Source organism: Acipenser ruthenus, chromosome 9, assembly GCF_902713425.1.
Source record: "Acipenser ruthenus chromosome 9, fAciRut3.2 maternal haplotype, whole genome shotgun sequence".
NCBI classification, from domain to species: Eukaryota; Metazoa; Chordata; class Actinopteri; order Acipenseriformes; family Acipenseridae; genus Acipenser; species Acipenser ruthenus.
In genome coordinates, this window is record NC_081197.1 from 21,746,023 (window position 1) to 21,765,352 (window position 19,330).

Below are 19,330 nucleotides of genomic sequence, written 5' to 3' on the forward strand. Positions count from 1 at the left end.
TGGCTTGGGGTAGATGATAATGTCTCATTGATTGAGGTTTCCCCTCCAGACTATTCCTTTATCCAGAAGGCTTGTACCAGTGGGAGAGGAGGTGGACTTGCTAAAATTTATAACTCTGATCTTAATATTAAACAAGGAACTATGGACAATTACTCACCATTTGAACTATTATCATTAATTTTACATAATGAAGTATTTGTGTAAATTGGTATTGTATATCGTGCACCAAAGTCACATGCTTCATTTTTATTTTTTATTTGGTGATTTTATATCTTTCCTATCTTCTAACTACGATAGAATTCTTCTGTTGGATGATTTTAACATTCATGTAGATATCGAATCAGACAAGTACTCAACATATTTTCTGAATTCACTTGATTCTTTAGACTATGTCCAGCATATTACAGGTCCTACTCATAACCATGGACACATGTTAGATTTAATAATTTCTCTACTATTTCAGATCATTTTGCTGTTGTTTTTGAGGTTAACGTGCCAGTACTTCAATAAATAAAGTGACACACACTTTTACACAGGGGTGAAATTCTACCGGTACTCACCAGTACCGGGTCTTATTTAATGCCGGTACTGGGTATGGGGACTTATATCTGCTTTCCAATGCCTTTGCATTTTGTTCATTCACACTAGAGCAATGTTTCTCAAATGGGCTTTCATTCAGCACAGTTCGTGCTGCTTGCATTCTATTTCCTAATACTGCTTCTTATGTTCTTATGTTCTCTGTCTCTTAGCTGCTATTTGCCACTATTAAAGTCAGTATAATCACTGCATGTTGATTGGCCGAGCTTTCATTCTGATTAGATTTCATTTTGGTATGTCACAAATCTCTGCCCATTTCGCATTGTGTCAGTGCTCACTCGTTGATCAGCGAGAGAAGACTTTAGCAGTGAGACGTGAAAACAGCGGCATGGATTAACCTACCAGACCTACTCTGGTTATTTTTGATTCCTTCTCTCCGGTGACCTTAATAGGTTTAAATGATATAGTCATGCATATTAATCCTGCTGCGAGTATTCTTGATCCTATTTCAACTAAATTATTGAAAGAAATATTTTGTTCTCTTAATACCTATATTCTTAATTTTATTAATAGTTCGCTTTTGTTCTGGGCTAGTTCCATCGGCTCTTAAGGTTGCTGTTATAAAGCCAGTGATCAAGAAACATAACTTGGATGCAACATTTCTATATAATTATAGGCATATTTCAAATCTTCATTTTTCTTGCAAAGATATCAGAAAGGGTTGTTGCAAATCAACTGCATCAATTTCTGACACAAAACAACATCTATGAAAAATTTCACTTTGGTTTTCACCATGCACATATTACTGAGACAGCTCTTCTTAGAGTATTAAATGATATATTAATTGGCACTGACTCTGGTTATTTATCAGTTTTAATTTCATTAGATCTAAGTGCTGCTTTTGACACCGTGGATCACTCTATCTTAATCAATCGCCTACAACATTTTATGGGTTTATCTGGAGTTGTTTTAACCTGGTTCAAGTCTTATCTTTCTGATAGGTCTCAATTTGTTTTAATTGGGAGTGAAATATCTGCATTATCTGAATTAGTTTGTGGTGTTCCACAGGGCTCTATTTTAGGTCCTTTATTATTTTCCATTCAAAATCTATCTCCACATCTCAAGGCTGCAACACTGCTAGAGTTATACACTATCATAGTATCAGCCCACCTCTGGGGTCACCAATCCTATTTTTCAGCGATAATCTCCATGTGCTTAAAGCTCAATGTCTTAACTAACCTTTCTGTTTGTTACCTCCTTTCGGATCCTTGAGGGAGACTTTCTGCTTCTAACTTATTCTGTCCCTTATTTCAGGTTAGCATCCGCTACCTATTCCACCCTTGAAGGATTCAGGTTTGCATCCGCTATCTACTCCTTCCTGGAGGGACGCTGCGCCAAGCTCCTTTTCATTGAACAAGGCAACCCCTTTTACATGTCTTCTTTACTAACAATTATTCTCATAGCCCAGGCTCCTGCCCCGTGAAATGACTACATGTGTGTGCTGTAAAACAAACAAATCCAAAATCAAACATAGGAGTGTCAAATCCAACTACGTTGGTTTTGGTATGGCCTTAAATACTTTCTGTACTGCAATATGTTGAAAATGGAAACTTTACTTTATAAGCCAATTGCAATGTATGAAACCATTTTTATTATTATCAGCATCAGAACATATTAATAACAAAAAATAAAGAAAACAGCTGTGAAAAAAACTGTAAACATTTTATTTCAAAAGTAGGTACAACACTAGAAAATACAGGATGTATACATGATGGGTTGGGTGGAGTGTTATTCAAAACACTTTTTTTTTTTTTACTGGAACAAGGAATATAACAAAACTCTTCGAGAATGTTAAAATGGTGTATAATACATCACGCTTTACCTATGTATTCATGGGCAGCTTTATACAAAAAATTACGTTTAATAAAAAGACATTGAAAGAACAAGAATTAAGTCCATATCCAACTGTCCCCATCCACGGAGGAAGGAGGAAGTTGATGCGATATTCCTTTATGCCAAGGTTTCTTTCCTCAATACCCTTTTAGGGTGGCACATTAGAATGCTTGCAAATCCTGTAATTCTGGACCTTTTTTTATAGTTGTGTGACACTTAAGTGAGATGCCAAGCTCCTCCATTACAGCACTAAAAGAAATACACTGTCAAAAAGAACAGAATGGCGTAAATGAGTATAGATGTTAAGGAATGTGGTGCTTTAGTTTATATACTTTAGTGTGTGTGTATATATATATATATATATATAAACACATTTATTAAACAATTGAGGATTTCATATCACCAGTAGATGCGTAGGTGCAATAATGAATTTTGTCATGTATGACTTACGAAAGCTTTCTCAATACTGAAATACATGAAGGAGTTGATGTACTAATACTTAGCCCCAAAAATAATGCAGTGTTGGAGCTAATCATGGGTTTTCAGTAGCAATGCTGAGATTGAAAGCAGAGATTTAAGTTAAAAATTTGTCTTTCCTAATGCAGAGTGCTGGCTTGGCTAGCTGGCCATGGAATGGATGCTACTAAAAGTTACTAAGATGTCTTTTGAATTTCCTTTACTTATTTACCTTTGAAACATGTTATTCAAATTACAATGCTTCTGTATATTGTGCACAATCAATTCAAATTGTCACACCGTGCTTAGGCTATGCCCCACACTATATAGTACACAAAGTCTAATCAAAATGATTACAATTTCCAAAACTAGTCAAGTGACAGAGTTCCCATCTGAAAATATCAGCTTCAAGCCCAAGTAAATTCATATAACGATGCACAGGGAAATTTGTGACAACTGTAAAAATGCCCAATTATGTAAATAAGACAGCATTTTAATATGTCTACTTTCAAATGTTAATGTTAACCTCCTAAAGAGGATTTGGTTTTGACCAGTGTCAATAATGTTAGCACATCAAACCCAAAGTGGCATCAATTATAGTACAATTGTCTTACCCTTACCCAGATCAGTTTACCGCATTTGGGCTTTTGCGTGTATGACTGTAGCAAACTTTTTGACAACTGTAATTTAATAGCCTGTTGCTTTTCAAATGCATATAGTGTTTCCAGGGTCTGCAATCCGTCAGTATGTAAGTGTTACCATTGAAGGGATAGGGCTTCCTGCAGTTTGTCTTCCTTTGAGTGCAAGATGCATGCAATTAAAATACTCTTACCTGCTTATTGGTCTTCATGGAAGAGAGTTTAGGCTATGATACCATTTAATCAATATGTAATTGTATGATATAATCATATCACCACATATTTTTAAGTCTAAAAATGTTTTATTCTGTTTGTGAATGGGGATGATTAATAAGTACATTTTTTAATCCTTTAACTGTTTCAAATGTTTACTTATTTTCATTTTTAAGTTTATTTTGTTGTGGAACACCAGAGAATTCATTTTTTTGTAAATAGGGTTATTATATAATTATTTTGTTTCCTTTTTAAAACATATTTTCTTTGTGTTTCCTGTACCTTGTGGCTTGGCACCATAACATGTTGATGAATAATGACAGTTCATACTGTACAGTATCAATGTTCTTTGAGAATATGAACATTCTGAAACTGTTACAATGCAATAGGTTACAGCTAAGGGTTGAAAAGGGTGGGAGCTATTTTATCTCCAGCAATACAAACATGAGCCACTGGTGTTGCTGGATTACAACAGACCTTAGAGGGTTACTTTCTGTAGTGTAATTTAGAATTGAATCTGGAATTTCAAACCTGGTTTCCACTCTGTTTATTCAAGTTTTTTAGTTGCATTTTCTCCTGCAATCAATTTCTTTATGCCTGCAAAATTAACGGCCTTGTCGTCTTAGTTTGAATCTTACACTGTTGCAAAAGGGGGTAAACCAACATCTAAATTTCTAGAAAGCTGACTTTCAAAACAATATTACAAAAGTAGTGTCTCAGTAATATAGATATCCACCGTCATGAACAGCAGTTGCATGAAAAAGAAGATCACCATGACCTACAGTACTCCATCAATAAATAAAATGTACAGTCAGGTGCTTCTACAAGTCTGATACTTACAATAACTGGTGCTTAAAAATGTATATCTGTTTAGTTTGGATAAGTGGTTCTTAAGGTACACTTTGTAAGTTTAAAATGCATATCCAGAACGTAGGGGACAATATCCCTGTTGTTATTGGTAGTCTATTTTTCTTTATGGAAGATGATTGCCAGACTGTTGTAGACTGTTGTAAAGACTAAAACTTTCCCAAAGAACTTTGTGAAGCAGCAGGGAAGTGCTTTTTAGATTTTTGCATTATATATAATGTTTGCTGCAGAAAATGCCTCTGTGAATATTGAAGTATATACATAAAGGAAAGTTATCCGAGTAAGAAAAGACAGACCAACACACTGTTGAGAGTAACCCTTTAAGTGAAGTATATTTTAAAAACACAGATGAATAAAAAATATAATGCAGTTCCCTTTCAATTCGAAGACGTCCAACAACGACACTATGTATGGGATATGCCTGCCCATTGGGTAGGTAATTGCTGAGCTTTCTATACCAGAGCTGCCAATAGGCCCCTTCCTGGGATGATGCACTCGGTCCCGCCAACCGAGGGATTAAAACCGTCATCCTGAGGAAACCATTTCTCTTTTTCCTTCTCATGACAGTACGGCAAGACCTCTGTGTTGAACTGAGCGTGTTGATAGAAAAGAGTTTCTCGAGTCGATTATATTTCCCTTGCATTTGAGCAGAAAGCTGGCCTTTCGCCTTTCTGTCTTTCAGCAGCCTCCTCACTTGCATGGAAGGCCGCTCTTTCTTATCTGTCTGTCGTGTGTGAGCGACTGCCTTTGCTGTCACCCACGAGAGGTTGTCTATTTCTTTCTTGAGAGTACACAGTTCCTCCATGGGGCTAGTCCTTGCCACACGGTGCTCGGGTCCTCTGTGGCCGGACCGTCTGCGGCTCTTGGAGCCCCTCCTCCATAACCTGTCCCAGGACCACCTGCTGGACATCCCTGATGCGCAGGTCCCCCGTACTCACTCCCCATCTCTGCAGAAGGGTGAAGCATTTGAGGCAGGCGAGTGACATTATGGACCTCAAAGCCCAGATGGCCCAGGTCCTGGAGCTCTTGGTCAAACAGGCACCTGCAGTCCCAGCTCCGTTGCAGCCGCAACTGCCATATCCCCCCTCCCCCAGGGGAGATAAGGGTGGATGGAAGCCAGTGCTCCCGTTGTCTAGCTCAGTTTCGGCACTGATGGGACACGCTGCAGCCTTCCTGCAGGTCCCCTGGATGCCAGCGGCAGAACCACACCGGTCCGTTTTCTGCCGGCCTTCATGGAGGAGGTCCAGCTTCAGGTCCTAGTTTGCTAAAACAGGCTGCACCACTTGCCTCGCTAGACGGCGTGAAAAAGCTGGGCCTAGTGGATTTCCCCCCAGTAGACTCCACCATCGTTGCCCTGGTTAAGGCCCCGATAGTGGGTGGGTTGGCTAGAGACCTGGCGTGCCCGAACCCTCAATGCAGGGTGACGGAAACACATCTCAAGCGGGCATATGCAGCGGAGGCGCAGGCAACTCGCCTGTCAAACACGGCGAGCGTGCTCATGGCCTATATGGATGGTGTATGTCTCCTGTCCAGCACGTTGCTGCAGATCTCCAGTCTCCAGGGCAAGCTCTTGGCCGGAGCCTGACTAGCTTGATTGTGGCTCATAGACAGCTGTGGCCAGTGGCGACATGTAGGGGGGGGGGGGGCACACCTGGTCACGAGCCCCCCCAGATTTCTGCCAGGCAGTAGCTTAGCCACTGCGTTGGGATCATTCACACTGAAACGTGTAAGAAATAAATTATTTGAAATATTGTTATATTTTTTCGCTTCTCATTTTAGTCCATCTGTGTGTTCACACAGGACGCGGCACGGGCGGCGCCAGTTTTCTTTTATTTGCCGCGTTGCTATCAACAAATGAGAATTCATAAGCAAGCAGCACTCACTTAAACCTACACAGATATGCATGTAACATATAGGCTATGATTACTTTACAGGCTATGTAACCTAGCTACTACACACATAGACAGGGTAGAATGCACTCGCCTCACGACATATCTTATTGCCACCTGACCTCTCCAGCGGCCAGCCTACTAATAAGATTATATTTTTTCACGGATTGTGCAGCTAGCTTCATCAAAGGACAGTAACCAAGTCCATCCAGGTCTTGGAGATGGAGCGGTAAATGTACAACCTATTATTAATTAAATAACTAAAGAAATAATCAGAATGAAAACAGTTTTGCTACTGAGAGAGAAACGGCAAAACTGTTTCAATTCCTGAGTTCGGTTACCTATTAGTTTTCATTCTGATTATTTGTTTAGGCTACAGCGTGTCCATCAGCTCAACAAAGCCTGATAGGCTAGCGAATGTCAGTGTAGTGTGATACCATAAAAATGAGTGGTTGGATGTGCTGTCAATCAACCCCCCTTTTTGTTGGATCAGCTGTTTGTATATAAAAAAGGCGCTGTAGTTATACAATGTAGTTAATGCAACTGTGTGCATGACTCCCTCCTCCCCCGAACCTCCGATACGGACTGTCACCAGGACAGTTCCAATTCCCACGGCTCTGCTGGGTGACCTAAGGCATCTCCTATAGGGCACACCAGCAGCAAACAACCAAGCCCACCTGGCAGACAGGGGGAACGCAGGACATGGCCAGTCCACACACCAGCGTCCCAGGAGGCATTTCCAGGGCCAACACCCTAAACAGCCACCCCAAACTGCCCTGCCGCAACCTTAGCAGCCCAAGCAGGGCCCCTGAAGGCTGGCGGCCTCAGACCCCCCTTTTCGGCACAACAGCTGCAGTACTGGTGCGCTTGCACCTTGAAAAACGGTTACACGCTTCAGTTCTGCTTGGGACCTCCTCCCTTTCGAGATATCACAAATACTTCAGTACTTCAGAAGGAAGTGGCCGCCTTGCTGTCCACTCAGCGTAGACACCCTAGCGCACGAATGGCCCAAAGCATTTTTGTATGCTTTCCCGCTTATACCGCTCTCGAAAAAGGTCCGGTTAGATGAAGCGTCAGTTCTCCTAGTGGCCCCCAGGTGGCCCAGGAGAATCTGGTTCTCGACCCTGTGCCAGCTGTTACATGGCCAGCCCTGGGAGATTCCACTGCACATGGACCTCCTCAGTCAGGCGAGAGGCACTCTTTGGCACCCGGAACTGAGCAGGTTCCGGCTATGGGTCTGGCGCCTGAAAGAGACCACTGGTTAGCCCTAGGGCTATCAGATGCGGTTGTGGGTACTTTGCAGAATGCTAGGGCAGACTCCACTAGGTCTTTTTACACCTACAAGTGGAGGTATTTCCAAACTTGGTGTCTGGCTGGAAGCCATGACCCAATCTCTTGCAATATGCCAGTTATCTTACAGTTTCTTTAAGAACTGCTTGATCATCTTCCACTTTGAAGGTGTATTTAGCAGCTATTTCTGCATGCCATGCCTCCATAGACTCTTTGGCTCCGGGTACGCATTTCTTGGCTACCCGATTTCTTAAAGGCACTCGGCGATTACGCCCTCCCAGGAGGACTGTTCTCCCCGAATGGAGCCTTAATATTGTACTGGAGGCTCTCTAGAAGGCCCCGTTTGAGCCCATACACTCCACAGAGTTGAAGTACCTGTCATAAGAACATAAGAAAGTTTACAAACGAGAGGAGGCCATTCGGCCCATCTTGCTTGTTTGGTTGTTAGTAGCTTATTTATCCCAGAATATCATCAAGCAGCTTCTTGAAGGATCCCAGTGTGTCAGCTTCAACAACATTACTGGGGAGTTGTTGAAGCCTTCCTCGTGGCTATCACCTATGCTAAGCAGGTCAGTGAGCTGCAGGTGCTGTCAGTGCACAGCTCCTGTATGCGTATTTGGGAGGATGGCAGCAGGGTGTCTCTGCGCACCAACCCTGCTTTCCCAAGGTGATCACAGCCTTCCACATTAATCAGTCTGTGGAACTGAAGTCCTTCCATCCACCCCCGTTTGCTTCAACAGAGGATGAGAGATTGAATTTTCTCTGCCCAGTGCAGGCATTGAGATGCTATATGGTTAGGACAAGAGCTCTGTATCAGTCTGACCAGCTCTTTGTCTGTCACGGGACACGGTTCCTAGGACAGCCCCTCTCAAAGCAGCATCTGTCACATTGGACTGTGGACACAGTCTTGACTACATATGATGGTGCTGGCTTGCCCCCACCTTGTAGGGTAGCCGCACACCCCACTACAGGGTTGGCTACATCTTGGGCCCTCTTCAAAGGGGCCTCAATGTCTGATATTTGTACTGCGGCTAGCTGGGCTATGCCGCATACTTTCTCCAGGTTCTACCGCCTTAATATGGTAAATCCTGCTCTGCCTTCATTAGGCACGAGTGTCCTTGAGGGTGTAAGCTCACACCGCTAACCCTTGGGTTATGCGGTTCTGATGCATCCCTCATATGCTGCCGTTCCTTCTCCCTCGCGACGGCTCTGGAATACATTATCCCATACATGTCATTGGTGGTTGTCTTTGAATTGAAAGGGAACGTTAGGTTACTTACCGTAACCCTGGTTCCCCGAAAGAGAAGACGACCACCAACCGCGAGGTCGCATCGGTCACCCTCACGGGTTCAATGGAAAAAGAGAAATGGCTTCCTCAGGATGACAGTTTTAATCCCCTCGGTGGGCGGGACCAAGTGCATCATGCCAGGAAGGGGCCTATCGGCAGCTCTGGTATAGAAAGCTCAGCAATTAACTAACCAATGGGCGGGCATATCCCATACATAATGTTGCTGGTGGTCGTCTTCTCTTTCAGGGAACCAGGGTTATGGTAAGTAACCTAACGTTTTCACCAGTTAATACCAGTTAAGTAACCAATGTAATGTTACCTATATATTTGGAGCCGTTAGCATTAGAACGGATTTAGAATATAATACAAATCAGCTTGAAATACAAAATGGATTACATATGGCAGCCTGACCACAGCCTAGCATCATTTGTAACATTAAGCAAGATTCTGACCACAGACTAGCATCATTTGTAACATTAAGCCAGAATCAAAAAATATTGTGGTAGCGAATTTTGGTCCTATGTGATGCTTGTCTTTTTATTGTAATATCAACTACATATCATCTAGCGTGCAGGTCCCTAACCCTTGTCTTGATATAATGTGTAACCCATCTGCAGGGTGTAGACACACTTTTATGACTACATAGTGTGAATTGAGTGCTGTGTTCGCATCCTCAGTTCTTCCTGGATTAGCTTCCCACACTCTAACTCCGTGGATAAGGTGGTTCCAGAGGTGGAATTGGAGGGATGTGTTTGCTTGCATTGCAATCCATAAAAGAAACAAAAAGCCTTGCATGCAGAATAAACAACAGAAAAGGAGTCATAGCAAAATAAAGAAAGAGAAACATGCATCATGTGTCACATATAAAAAGTAAACTAAAAGATTAACAGAAAAAAATGCATTTCTAACATGGATATTCATGACATTACAAAGCAATAAGCTTACAAGCAAATGCCTTTAAAAAATATCAAGGTAAAAGCTTTGTTTTAACTCAAGTGTAGGCGCAAATGCAGCATTTTGAGCAATCAGCAAAAATAAGCAAGTTCAACCAAGGCTTGTTTAGAGTCACAGAACAAATGCCAAAAACCCTGTTTGTATTTCTGTTATTCCTAACAAAGTGTTTTTGAACTTTTTCCTAACCCAATATATTAGGGGTGTGCTGAAAATGTTGATATGACTATGAAAAACAAAATAAGAATCCTCTCACAATATCTAAGCACCAGTTGGTGCCAAGTGCTAAGTAAAAACTTTATAGGAAAAGGCAATCAATAGTTCTATAAAAAGACTGATTTTAGCCACTGTACACATGTTTTCTGCACATCCTTAATATATATTACTCACCACTTTACTGTGTTGAATTTACAACACAGTTAAATGCACTGAAATGTACATTTAATTTTAAGAGCTTGGAAATGTGAAAAACAGCATGGCTCCCAAAGAAAACCGTGGTTTGTGGCACAATAGATATAAATCCAGAGAAGCATGAATCACAGTAATAGCTTTTATAGCTTTGAAACTACTTCAGGACTTCATATGTTTGTTTAGTTGGCCATTGCATTTCTGGTGATGCCATTTTTCACCTTTTTAAATAAATAAATATATTGCTATAAAACAATATGCGCAGGATTTTCAAAAAAACAGTGTTATTGTATCAAACTCACGGTATAGTAACAACAGCTTTAGTAAAAAGTGATTTTCAAACTAAATTTGTTAATAAAATGAGTCCATTAATGCTTTGAAATTGAGTGGATAAGGTCGTTCTTGAACGCATTTCTCGTTAAAAAGCTTAATTGTCGAGGGTCATGTATATCACTTCCTGTCTCATCAACTAGATAAGGGGAACTTGTTAATCAAAATGCATGTTAACGAGATCAAAAAAATGAATGGAAGCAGAATTCACTGTTATGGAAGCTATTGGCGTACAGGGAAACAGCTCTCCCACCTGCGAGCAGCTGCCAAATGGAAATAAAAAATAATGGGAATATCGATTGTGTATAATTTGTAAACTTAATTTAAAATTGTGCATTTTGTCATCCAGAATATACATTTATTTAGAACACTACACATATAAAATGCTGTTTGTGGGTATAACTCGAATGGCATGGATTTAAAAATAAAAATAAAATTAATTCATAATGAAATCCCACTAGTCATTTACTCTCATTCAGAGGAAAGCGTATTATATACAACTCTTTTAACCTTTTGCATTTATTCAGCACCTGTCAGGTGCGTCCAGTCCAACTTATTTTCACAAGAGCTATTTATTTTACAAGTGCTGTTTAAAAGTAATTTTATTCACAGTAGAACAGGTTTAAAAGGCACTGCATATCAACAGGACATTCAGTACTGCATCTCCAGCCCTTCCCCACTCCTTGTTCGCTGTATTTATCTCTTCATAGTCGTGCATACTGATAAATCATCTCCTGATCACTCGTTTTATTACCAAACTCCTCAATAATGCGATCCAAGTCATTATTTTATTACTATAACATCTCAAACAGCTTGGCAAATGTCCGTGATATGTCTGTGGTGAAGGGACTATATTTTGCTCAGATCCGCCTCCTTTTCTTTTTTTTTTTCGGCCTCTATCGGCCTCACTCAGCCATTGAAAGCTTTTCTCTGCTTTTTCCGGAGAAAAAACAACTAGGGACCTGTGATTGATGTCTTCTGGATGATGTCGAACAGGGTCCAACATCGGACCGGAAAGGAAAAATTGTAATGTCGGACCTAGTCCAACATAGGACTGCAAAGGGTTAATGTACATTTATCAATCTTCTTTTGGTTAAAAAGAAAAAAATACTTTTTTTGTTTTTTTGGATGGGGCTATGTAGGCTTGGTTTGAATTTACTTGTGTATGTATTTTAGTATGTACAATTGTAGGCTATAAATAAATATATTTGAAGTGCCATTTGTGTTTGTAGTTAGTTATTATACATGTATACCATGATTGTAACACTTAATTCTATACTTCTGAAGCTTTTAAAATTACGATAGAACTCCCTAACAAGGACGCATTTCAAATCTATACCAAGATTTCCTTATTTACTCCTAGGTTTTTATTTGTATAAATATCCAGAGTTCAGTTAGGCTACAGTTGCATTGATAATTTCTTGGTAGTAACATTACACTGGGTGCAAGTAACGGTATATCATTTTAGCAATACAACAAACATTCCGTAAAGTTGCAAAAGGTTAAAACAAATGAATAAATCTCACGCATAACCACAAGTATAAAAAAAGACAAATATATTTATGAAACTACAAATACTGAATTATCTAGGTAGTCTGATAATACTTATGCTTACTAATATGCCATCTGGTGTATTGGGTCTCTGAAATGATTAAACACAACAGATTGTATCAAAATGTCAGAGTCATGACAGGAGCCAGGGAAATTTGCACATCAGTTCCAGATGTTATAGGATGCATCGCAAATCACCTGCAGGCAGGGGTGTAGTGCTGCGGGGTCGGCAGGGAGTGCTGACCCCTCACTTCTTGGGCAGGGAGAGCACCGCTTCTGTATTTCACGTGTAGAATATTTAACTATTTTGCTCCTATTAATATATGGAGATAGATATACATGTGTATAACCTATACAAATAAGCAAATACTATAATAGCCATATGTTTCATTATGAATTAATTTCTTTTTAGTTTTTAAAATTCTAAATGATGTTGTAACAGGGCGAGGAGCCCTGTACGTGATTGTTTATTTATTTTTAGAACGGGGTCTCCCCCTCTGCCCTGTGTCTCATTTATGTTATTTTGTATTTGTTTTGTTGTATTATTATTATTATTGTTATGATTTATTTATTTATAAATGTGACGGTGAAAAGCCGTAGGTTTTGTTTGGCAGCTATGATGGGAAGTCCTATCCACAATTTAAAAACCTTGTGTAGAAGGTGGCCATCTCCTGAATTAATTAAGTGATTCATTTGTTGCCAAAGCGGGAGATGGTCACCTGCATATAGGCCTGCATTTCTCCCTGCTCTGGGTGGGTTGTTCAGTGGAGAGAATGGAGCGAGAGACAGAGAGGAGAAAGAAACAAGAAAAAAACTATATAAAATGAAACATAAAAAGTAAAAATAACAGTGAAGCCGATTTGCCCAGCCTGACCTGGATCATTTGTTTTGTGTTCGTGATTTTTGTTTTTGTTAAAACCTTTATTTTGCTCGGTGAGCAGTGTTTTTGTTTAAATATTTATTTTATTTCTGTTATTTAAAAATGGCGCATGCCGTGTCTTTTGCCCTGCAATACTGCCTGTGTGTTTTCTTCCTGCATTCTGGTCTGACGTCACCACTTAGCCATCCTGTCACAGACGTGCATATACATTGACACCAGTCAATCACGCAACCCACGACTTTCAAAAAATTAAAGCAACGTTTTAAAAATACAAGCCCAATTGGCAACTGTGATGGCAAGCAAAAATCTACAAACTGAAAGAAAAACATACCGTTCCACTGCCATATCAAAGCTGTTTTCATTAACAGTTTAAATTCAAATTTTCCTCAGCAATACAGTGCAACTGTACATAGGGAACATCCGAAATAATGCCAGACAACATTTCAACATCAGATTGTTCAGAAACTGATAGGGAGATGGAATCTGTGGCTGAATTTGACTTTCCCACTCAACGGTATGTAAATGATTGTGCATGTGTTGTGTCAGGAAATGCAAATGAAAACCAAATACAAAGGTTGAAAAAATGCAATATTTATTTTTTTAGGTCTGTGACCGAGATTGAATGATTCTTGGTGCTCGATCTCCCTCCTGACCTGCGAGGCAGCTGCACAAAGGGAACAGAATACCCTGGACTAAATGGCACGACAGTTTATTCTCAGGGTTAGGTGGAAGTCGGCCATCTCGAAAAGGGGCAAAGCTACGGTATGCGAAATCAATGGCCCGGACTGGAAATGGCGTGGCATCCGCAGATTGGAGGAGCAGATGCGCTCGTTGGCCAAGGGGTCATGGGTGACGTTATAAAAAGGGGACGTAGTGATGTGATCTGTTCCTTTGTGAATGGTTACGTTAAATGACCAGAAGGAGAACCTGTGCTGTGAAACGTGAGTGATTTGTTTGTTGTTAATACTATTTGTAATTATTTGAACGACTAACATGATCCGGAGCTGTCGCCAAAGACCAGCACTAAACCCGGATCAACAACACTGCACTTTTGTTGTCACTAAAGAAATGTATTCACCACGAGCACTAGAGCACGCACTGTGGACTGGTGTTTGTGTATGTGTGACATGTGGATGAACCGAAACGGGCCTGTTATTTCAGGGCAAACCCACAGATTATAAATAAGCAATACACGCCGCTGTATTGCTTCAATAACATTGTTATCATTTACTGCTGTTTGCCATCAGGCATTGGATTATACAATTAAACCTTCATTGCACCTGGAGTATCGTTGTTTGTCTGATTATTGATCACCTGTACCTGCACACTTTTAACCACTTTGCTACAAGGTCAGATCTTCCTCAAAGACCTCATTCCAAAAGGAAATACATTGTTTCTGAATCTCATTTGCTAGTTTATTTGATACGTGTCCATTCTGCAAACATTCCTAATCAGCTGGAGCTATATCTAAGACTTTGGGGACGTATATTGTATATTGCTGCTATAATTAACTGTTCACTAATCTGACTTTAGCCCTGCCCACAAGATGTTTGATCTTTCATGTAGTGCTGATGTACCGTTTAATGTGTAAGAGAGGTGAAGGGAACCTGTATCAACACTGTGCTAAGGTGTCAGCGTTTTACAATTAGATGTAATAATTGGAACAGTTCTTATTTTTAGACCCATATATCAGAAATCAAGTAGATAGAATAAGCTAAACCAATATTTAAAAGATAAACCTCAAATCGTAACAAACAAATAAAGGGTACCTGTGTGTGGCCTTACACATCTTTTTTTGCAAACGGATGCACTTCTGTTTCAAAACATCAGTCTCATAAGTGGCTGCAACAGGAGGACAGTGAGATGAGCTGATTCTGGACCAAACCATTCAATATATGTGGGGGTGTTACACATAGGAATAATAGGATAATAATAATAATAATAATAATAATAATAATAATAATAATAATAATAATAATAATAATAATAAATGTCAAGATTTAATCCTTATTTTTTATGTTTAAGTTAATAAGTTGTGTGAAGTTCGTGTATGAGTGAAGTGATGTTATTTCACTTCGTAGTCCCGGGGGGGCGGTATATAATAGCGACCCCTCACTTCTAAATATAGCACTACACCCCTGCCTGCAGGTTTAGTGAATGGAACCCCTTCCTGTTCACATATGTATATGCATGGTGCTGCAGGGATTTGAGTGTAACGTGTGTGCAATCGATGGCTCCCATTACTCTGGGAAATCCAACAATGTCAAAATTCTCTTTTAATATTTTGTAGCTGCTCCTGATTAAGTGGGATATTGATATAATCATTAATCCTCTTTATCAAGTCACCTGTGACCCTTTGAAATGACCCAGAGACATAGAAGGACAATGCTGCCAAGCCAACACCTTCATGTGCAGCTAAGGAATTAACCCCGGTCCTGTAAACCCTCTCTCTGTATCATTGGCGCCGCAGCCGGGGTCTGTCACTCAGGCTCGCACTCAAGCTCTAAAATTACATTTGCTGCTACTGCTGCTTCAACTGCTGCCATGCCCAGCAAATCCATACTGTAGTTTGTTTATTTTATTTTTTTAACACCAAAGAACTTAAATACTGTTTCAAGGAGATTTATATACTTTTTCGTTAATTAAAACCCTCCTTTTTCAAGTGCAAATTAACTCCTGATAAATTATGACAATTAACAGATTTCCTTTAAATTCCCACGCAAACAAAATAAATAGTCGGAAGAAGCACTGCTAGTTAAGATATTAATATTATTTCACAAATCAACAATTTTGGAAAGCACATTAGCACGATTATTTAATAATGAAATAGGCATAAGGACCATTTGAGAATGTCAAAATCAATGCTACATACTGATGTATTGATTAACACTGGAGTTATCATTTACAGCCTTTTGAAAATCCTGCGCTTCAGACACCAATTTTTGCATGACAAATGAAACTTCCATATAAATGTATATTGTGTTGCTGGACTGATGACATGGTCTTTCTTTTAACACATATCCACTGAAATTTGACTGTACTGTTACATACAATATTATATGCATATTATGTAAATATTTTTGTTGTTTTTATTGAAATAGGTTATTAATGTGATTTCATAAAGCCAGTGCAATTGCATTTTAGTATCTGTTGTGCCATGCACACTGGCCCACACTCACCTGTTCTATGTCATTATTTCTCCTGGATTTATATATAAACTCTCCAATGGCTACAAAGACAGAAAGCACAAGTCCTGCTGCAAGTACAATAAAAATCCCTCCAATGTTTTCCACTCCCAAAGCACTTGCTTCTTTGCTGTCTTCTTCAGGGCATCCATTACCACGCCACCATTTCTCCTTCATCATATGCAATTTGCCTTCCTCTTGTAACTGTAGGATTGCAATAGTGACTTTATCCCTGTAAGGGGAACCTTATGAAGAAAGAAGAAACACATTTGAGATATTTAGTACTCATGTTTTCATCTCAGGTCTTGCCACTCCACACCAACTTAAATTTAAAGGTTTTTTTTGTTTTTTTTTCTGAATATTCTTACATCTTTACTGAATTGTTGCCCCATTTTGTCTCTGGCCAAATCTTGTGTCACATGATGCAGGTTTTCAATGTCATTCTCTTTTTATATTCCCACACTATGTCACATAGTCTGTTTTAAGACATTTGTTAGGAAGGGTATTACTGAATATAAAAATAAATTTAGTTATCACCTCACAGACCTAACTTCTACCAGAGTTTATCATTACAACAGGTCCATACAGTGCTATACAAAAAGACCCTCTCACAGAAGTACCCAAATGCTGTGCCTATCACTTGTCCAAGCACAAGTAATTCTGAGGGTTAACCCTTCACCTGGCCTGTCACATTGGACTCTGTCTTAATGGTGTTAATCAAACAGGTGGTTTTAAACTACAGCATCCCTCTAACATTCCCACCAAAGATATAAATACAAAATTAGAGCTGTCAGTATTATAAACATGTAGATATGTTTACCTCCACAATATGTACAGTAACATGTAAATGTGACATGGACCAGTGCTACCTTATACCCACAGATTACGCCCAAACTAAATTCTAAGGTAAAAGTAAGAAACTAAGTCAAGAAACTAAGTCAGTTTACTGTTGAGCTTCTCTAGTGTCATACAATACATACATGCACCTCAGATATATCCTAGGCACCTGGGATATGCAAATGCTACTACATGTCAGTTACTTTTGTGATTGTAAAAACTACACAGGTTCTTACTGCTGTTATTTGCAGATTAGGATAAGATACTTTACCAATGGGTGTCCCCACTCCATAACCCTTTGAGTCAATGAGCCCTCCAATCTGGGTAAGGTTGCAGTTTCTCTGAGTGACAAACTCGAGGCTGGTAGACTCCATCAGCAGCGCATAGTCAGTAGTCAGTACTCGCTGAATTCCTTCATCATTATTCTTTACCAAGGCCGTCTGTTGTCTGCTACTCATAAAGGCCCACATTTTTTCAAACGTAGAAATTTTCGATTTCTATAAGAAAAGAATAATGTTGGAACAATTTGGATGACTTTAAATGTCCAATCTGTGTAATAATGCCTAAAATGGATTTGCAATCAAGCACACATTGGGAAAAGAGTGACAGTCAATGATTATATTTATGTATAGGCAGGGCCTGTATACTTAAGGTAGGGGATTATCCTCCTATCAGTGAGATAGAAATTCAGTGGCACGACGGGCAGTCTCAGTGTCATTGACATGGTGTGTATGTATGTAGTGAAACAAGTAAGGAAACAGCTGCTTGGATTTGTGAAGAACAGCAATCCACACAAATCCAAAGCGCTCACCTGTGGAGAGATCAATCCGAATAATCGCTTTGTGCAGCACTTGTTGTTTGTGCACTATATTTTAAAACTGGAATTTTTAAAAAAAAAAACATTTTACATTCTAAAATGTAACATCTATTTTAATAAATAGCCACTGTAACTGCACTTTTGTCCATCTGAAACGACACACTTATACTTCACACACACACAATTACTGATTGTAGGCCAGTGTGCATGGCACACTACATACTGAAACTATTTTAAGCAAATAACTTGCAATATTGCACAAAATAAGGTGTGTAACCATCCATCTGATATCGCACACTTCAAATCACATCACTTGAGGTTGACTGTCACTTTTGTATTCAACTAATCGGCTAGTTGACTATTTGATGCTTCCCCTGTTACTTAGTCTCCAACTGTAATTTGTTTTAAATGAAACTATAACAATAAAATAGACCATGCAAAGAGGGAACATTGATTAATGATTATTTAAAAAAAAAAAAAAATTGGAATGGTAAATTAGCACAATCAACACGAATGGCGCTCATCTGTGGAGAGATCGATCCGAATAATCGAATAGTCCAGTACATTTTCAGTATTAATGAAAATGTATAATTTGGTTGCTGTCAGATTTACTCTATAATGTATTGTACTGTTAGCAAGTATATCTTACTCTGAATACATAAATAATATGGTTATACTATTCTGTAACAAATAAATGATCACAGATTGACTTTGAACAATATTAGCATGAAACGCTAACAGCAGGATCTACAGCCTTATTTAACTTAAGCTACCAGTATAGCCTAATCATGAAGACAAAAAAGTCAAAAACTGATATGAAAATTACAAAGGCTACAATAAAAAATAAAAGATTTAAAAATACTGTCGTATATGCATAAGTAAGTGCCTATTTAAATAATTAAGGTTTGTAGTTTGTTTAATAGTTCGATATTAAGACTAATCACATAAACTTTACAAACGAGAGGAGGCAATTTGGCCCATCTTACTCGTTTGGTTTTAGTAGCTTATTGATCCCAGAATCTCATCAAGCAGCTTCTTGAAGGATCCCAGGGTGTCAGCTTCAACAACATTACTGGGGAGTTGGTTTCAGACCCTCAATTCTCTGTGTTAAAAAGTGCCTCCTATTTTCTGTTCTGAATGCCCCTTTATCTAATCTCCATTTGTGACCCCTGGTCCTTGTTTATTTTTTCAGGTCAAAAAGTCCCCTGTGTCAACACTGTGAATACCTTTTAGAATTTTGAATGCTTGAATCGGATCGCCGCGTAGTCTTCTTTGTTCAAGACTGAATAGATTCAATTAT

The 19,330-nt window shown here is 39.3% G+C and overlaps 1 protein-coding gene across 2 annotated transcripts in view; it reads right to left on the reverse strand.

The window, feature by feature from the left end:
- Window positions 1-2,213: 2,213 nt before the first annotated feature.
- LOC117405875 (glutamate receptor ionotropic, kainate 1) overlaps window positions 2,214-19,330 on the reverse strand; it is a 92,925-nt gene continuing 75,808 nt past the window's right edge. The window contains exons 15-17 of one of the 2 annotated variants that reach the window (XM_059029696.1): window positions 17,485-17,710; window positions 16,371-16,621; window positions 2,214-9,859 (exon numbers count right to left, since the gene is read on the reverse strand). In XM_059029696.1, coding sequence (XP_058885679.1) covers window positions 9,710-9,859; window positions 16,371-16,621; window positions 17,485-17,710 — 627 coding nt within the window. In that variant the 3' untranslated portion in view covers window positions 2,214-9,709. Of the gene's footprint in view, window positions 16,622-17,484; window positions 17,711-19,330 lie in introns of both variants that reach the window. The other variant, XM_059029695.1, reaches the window with a different exon arrangement.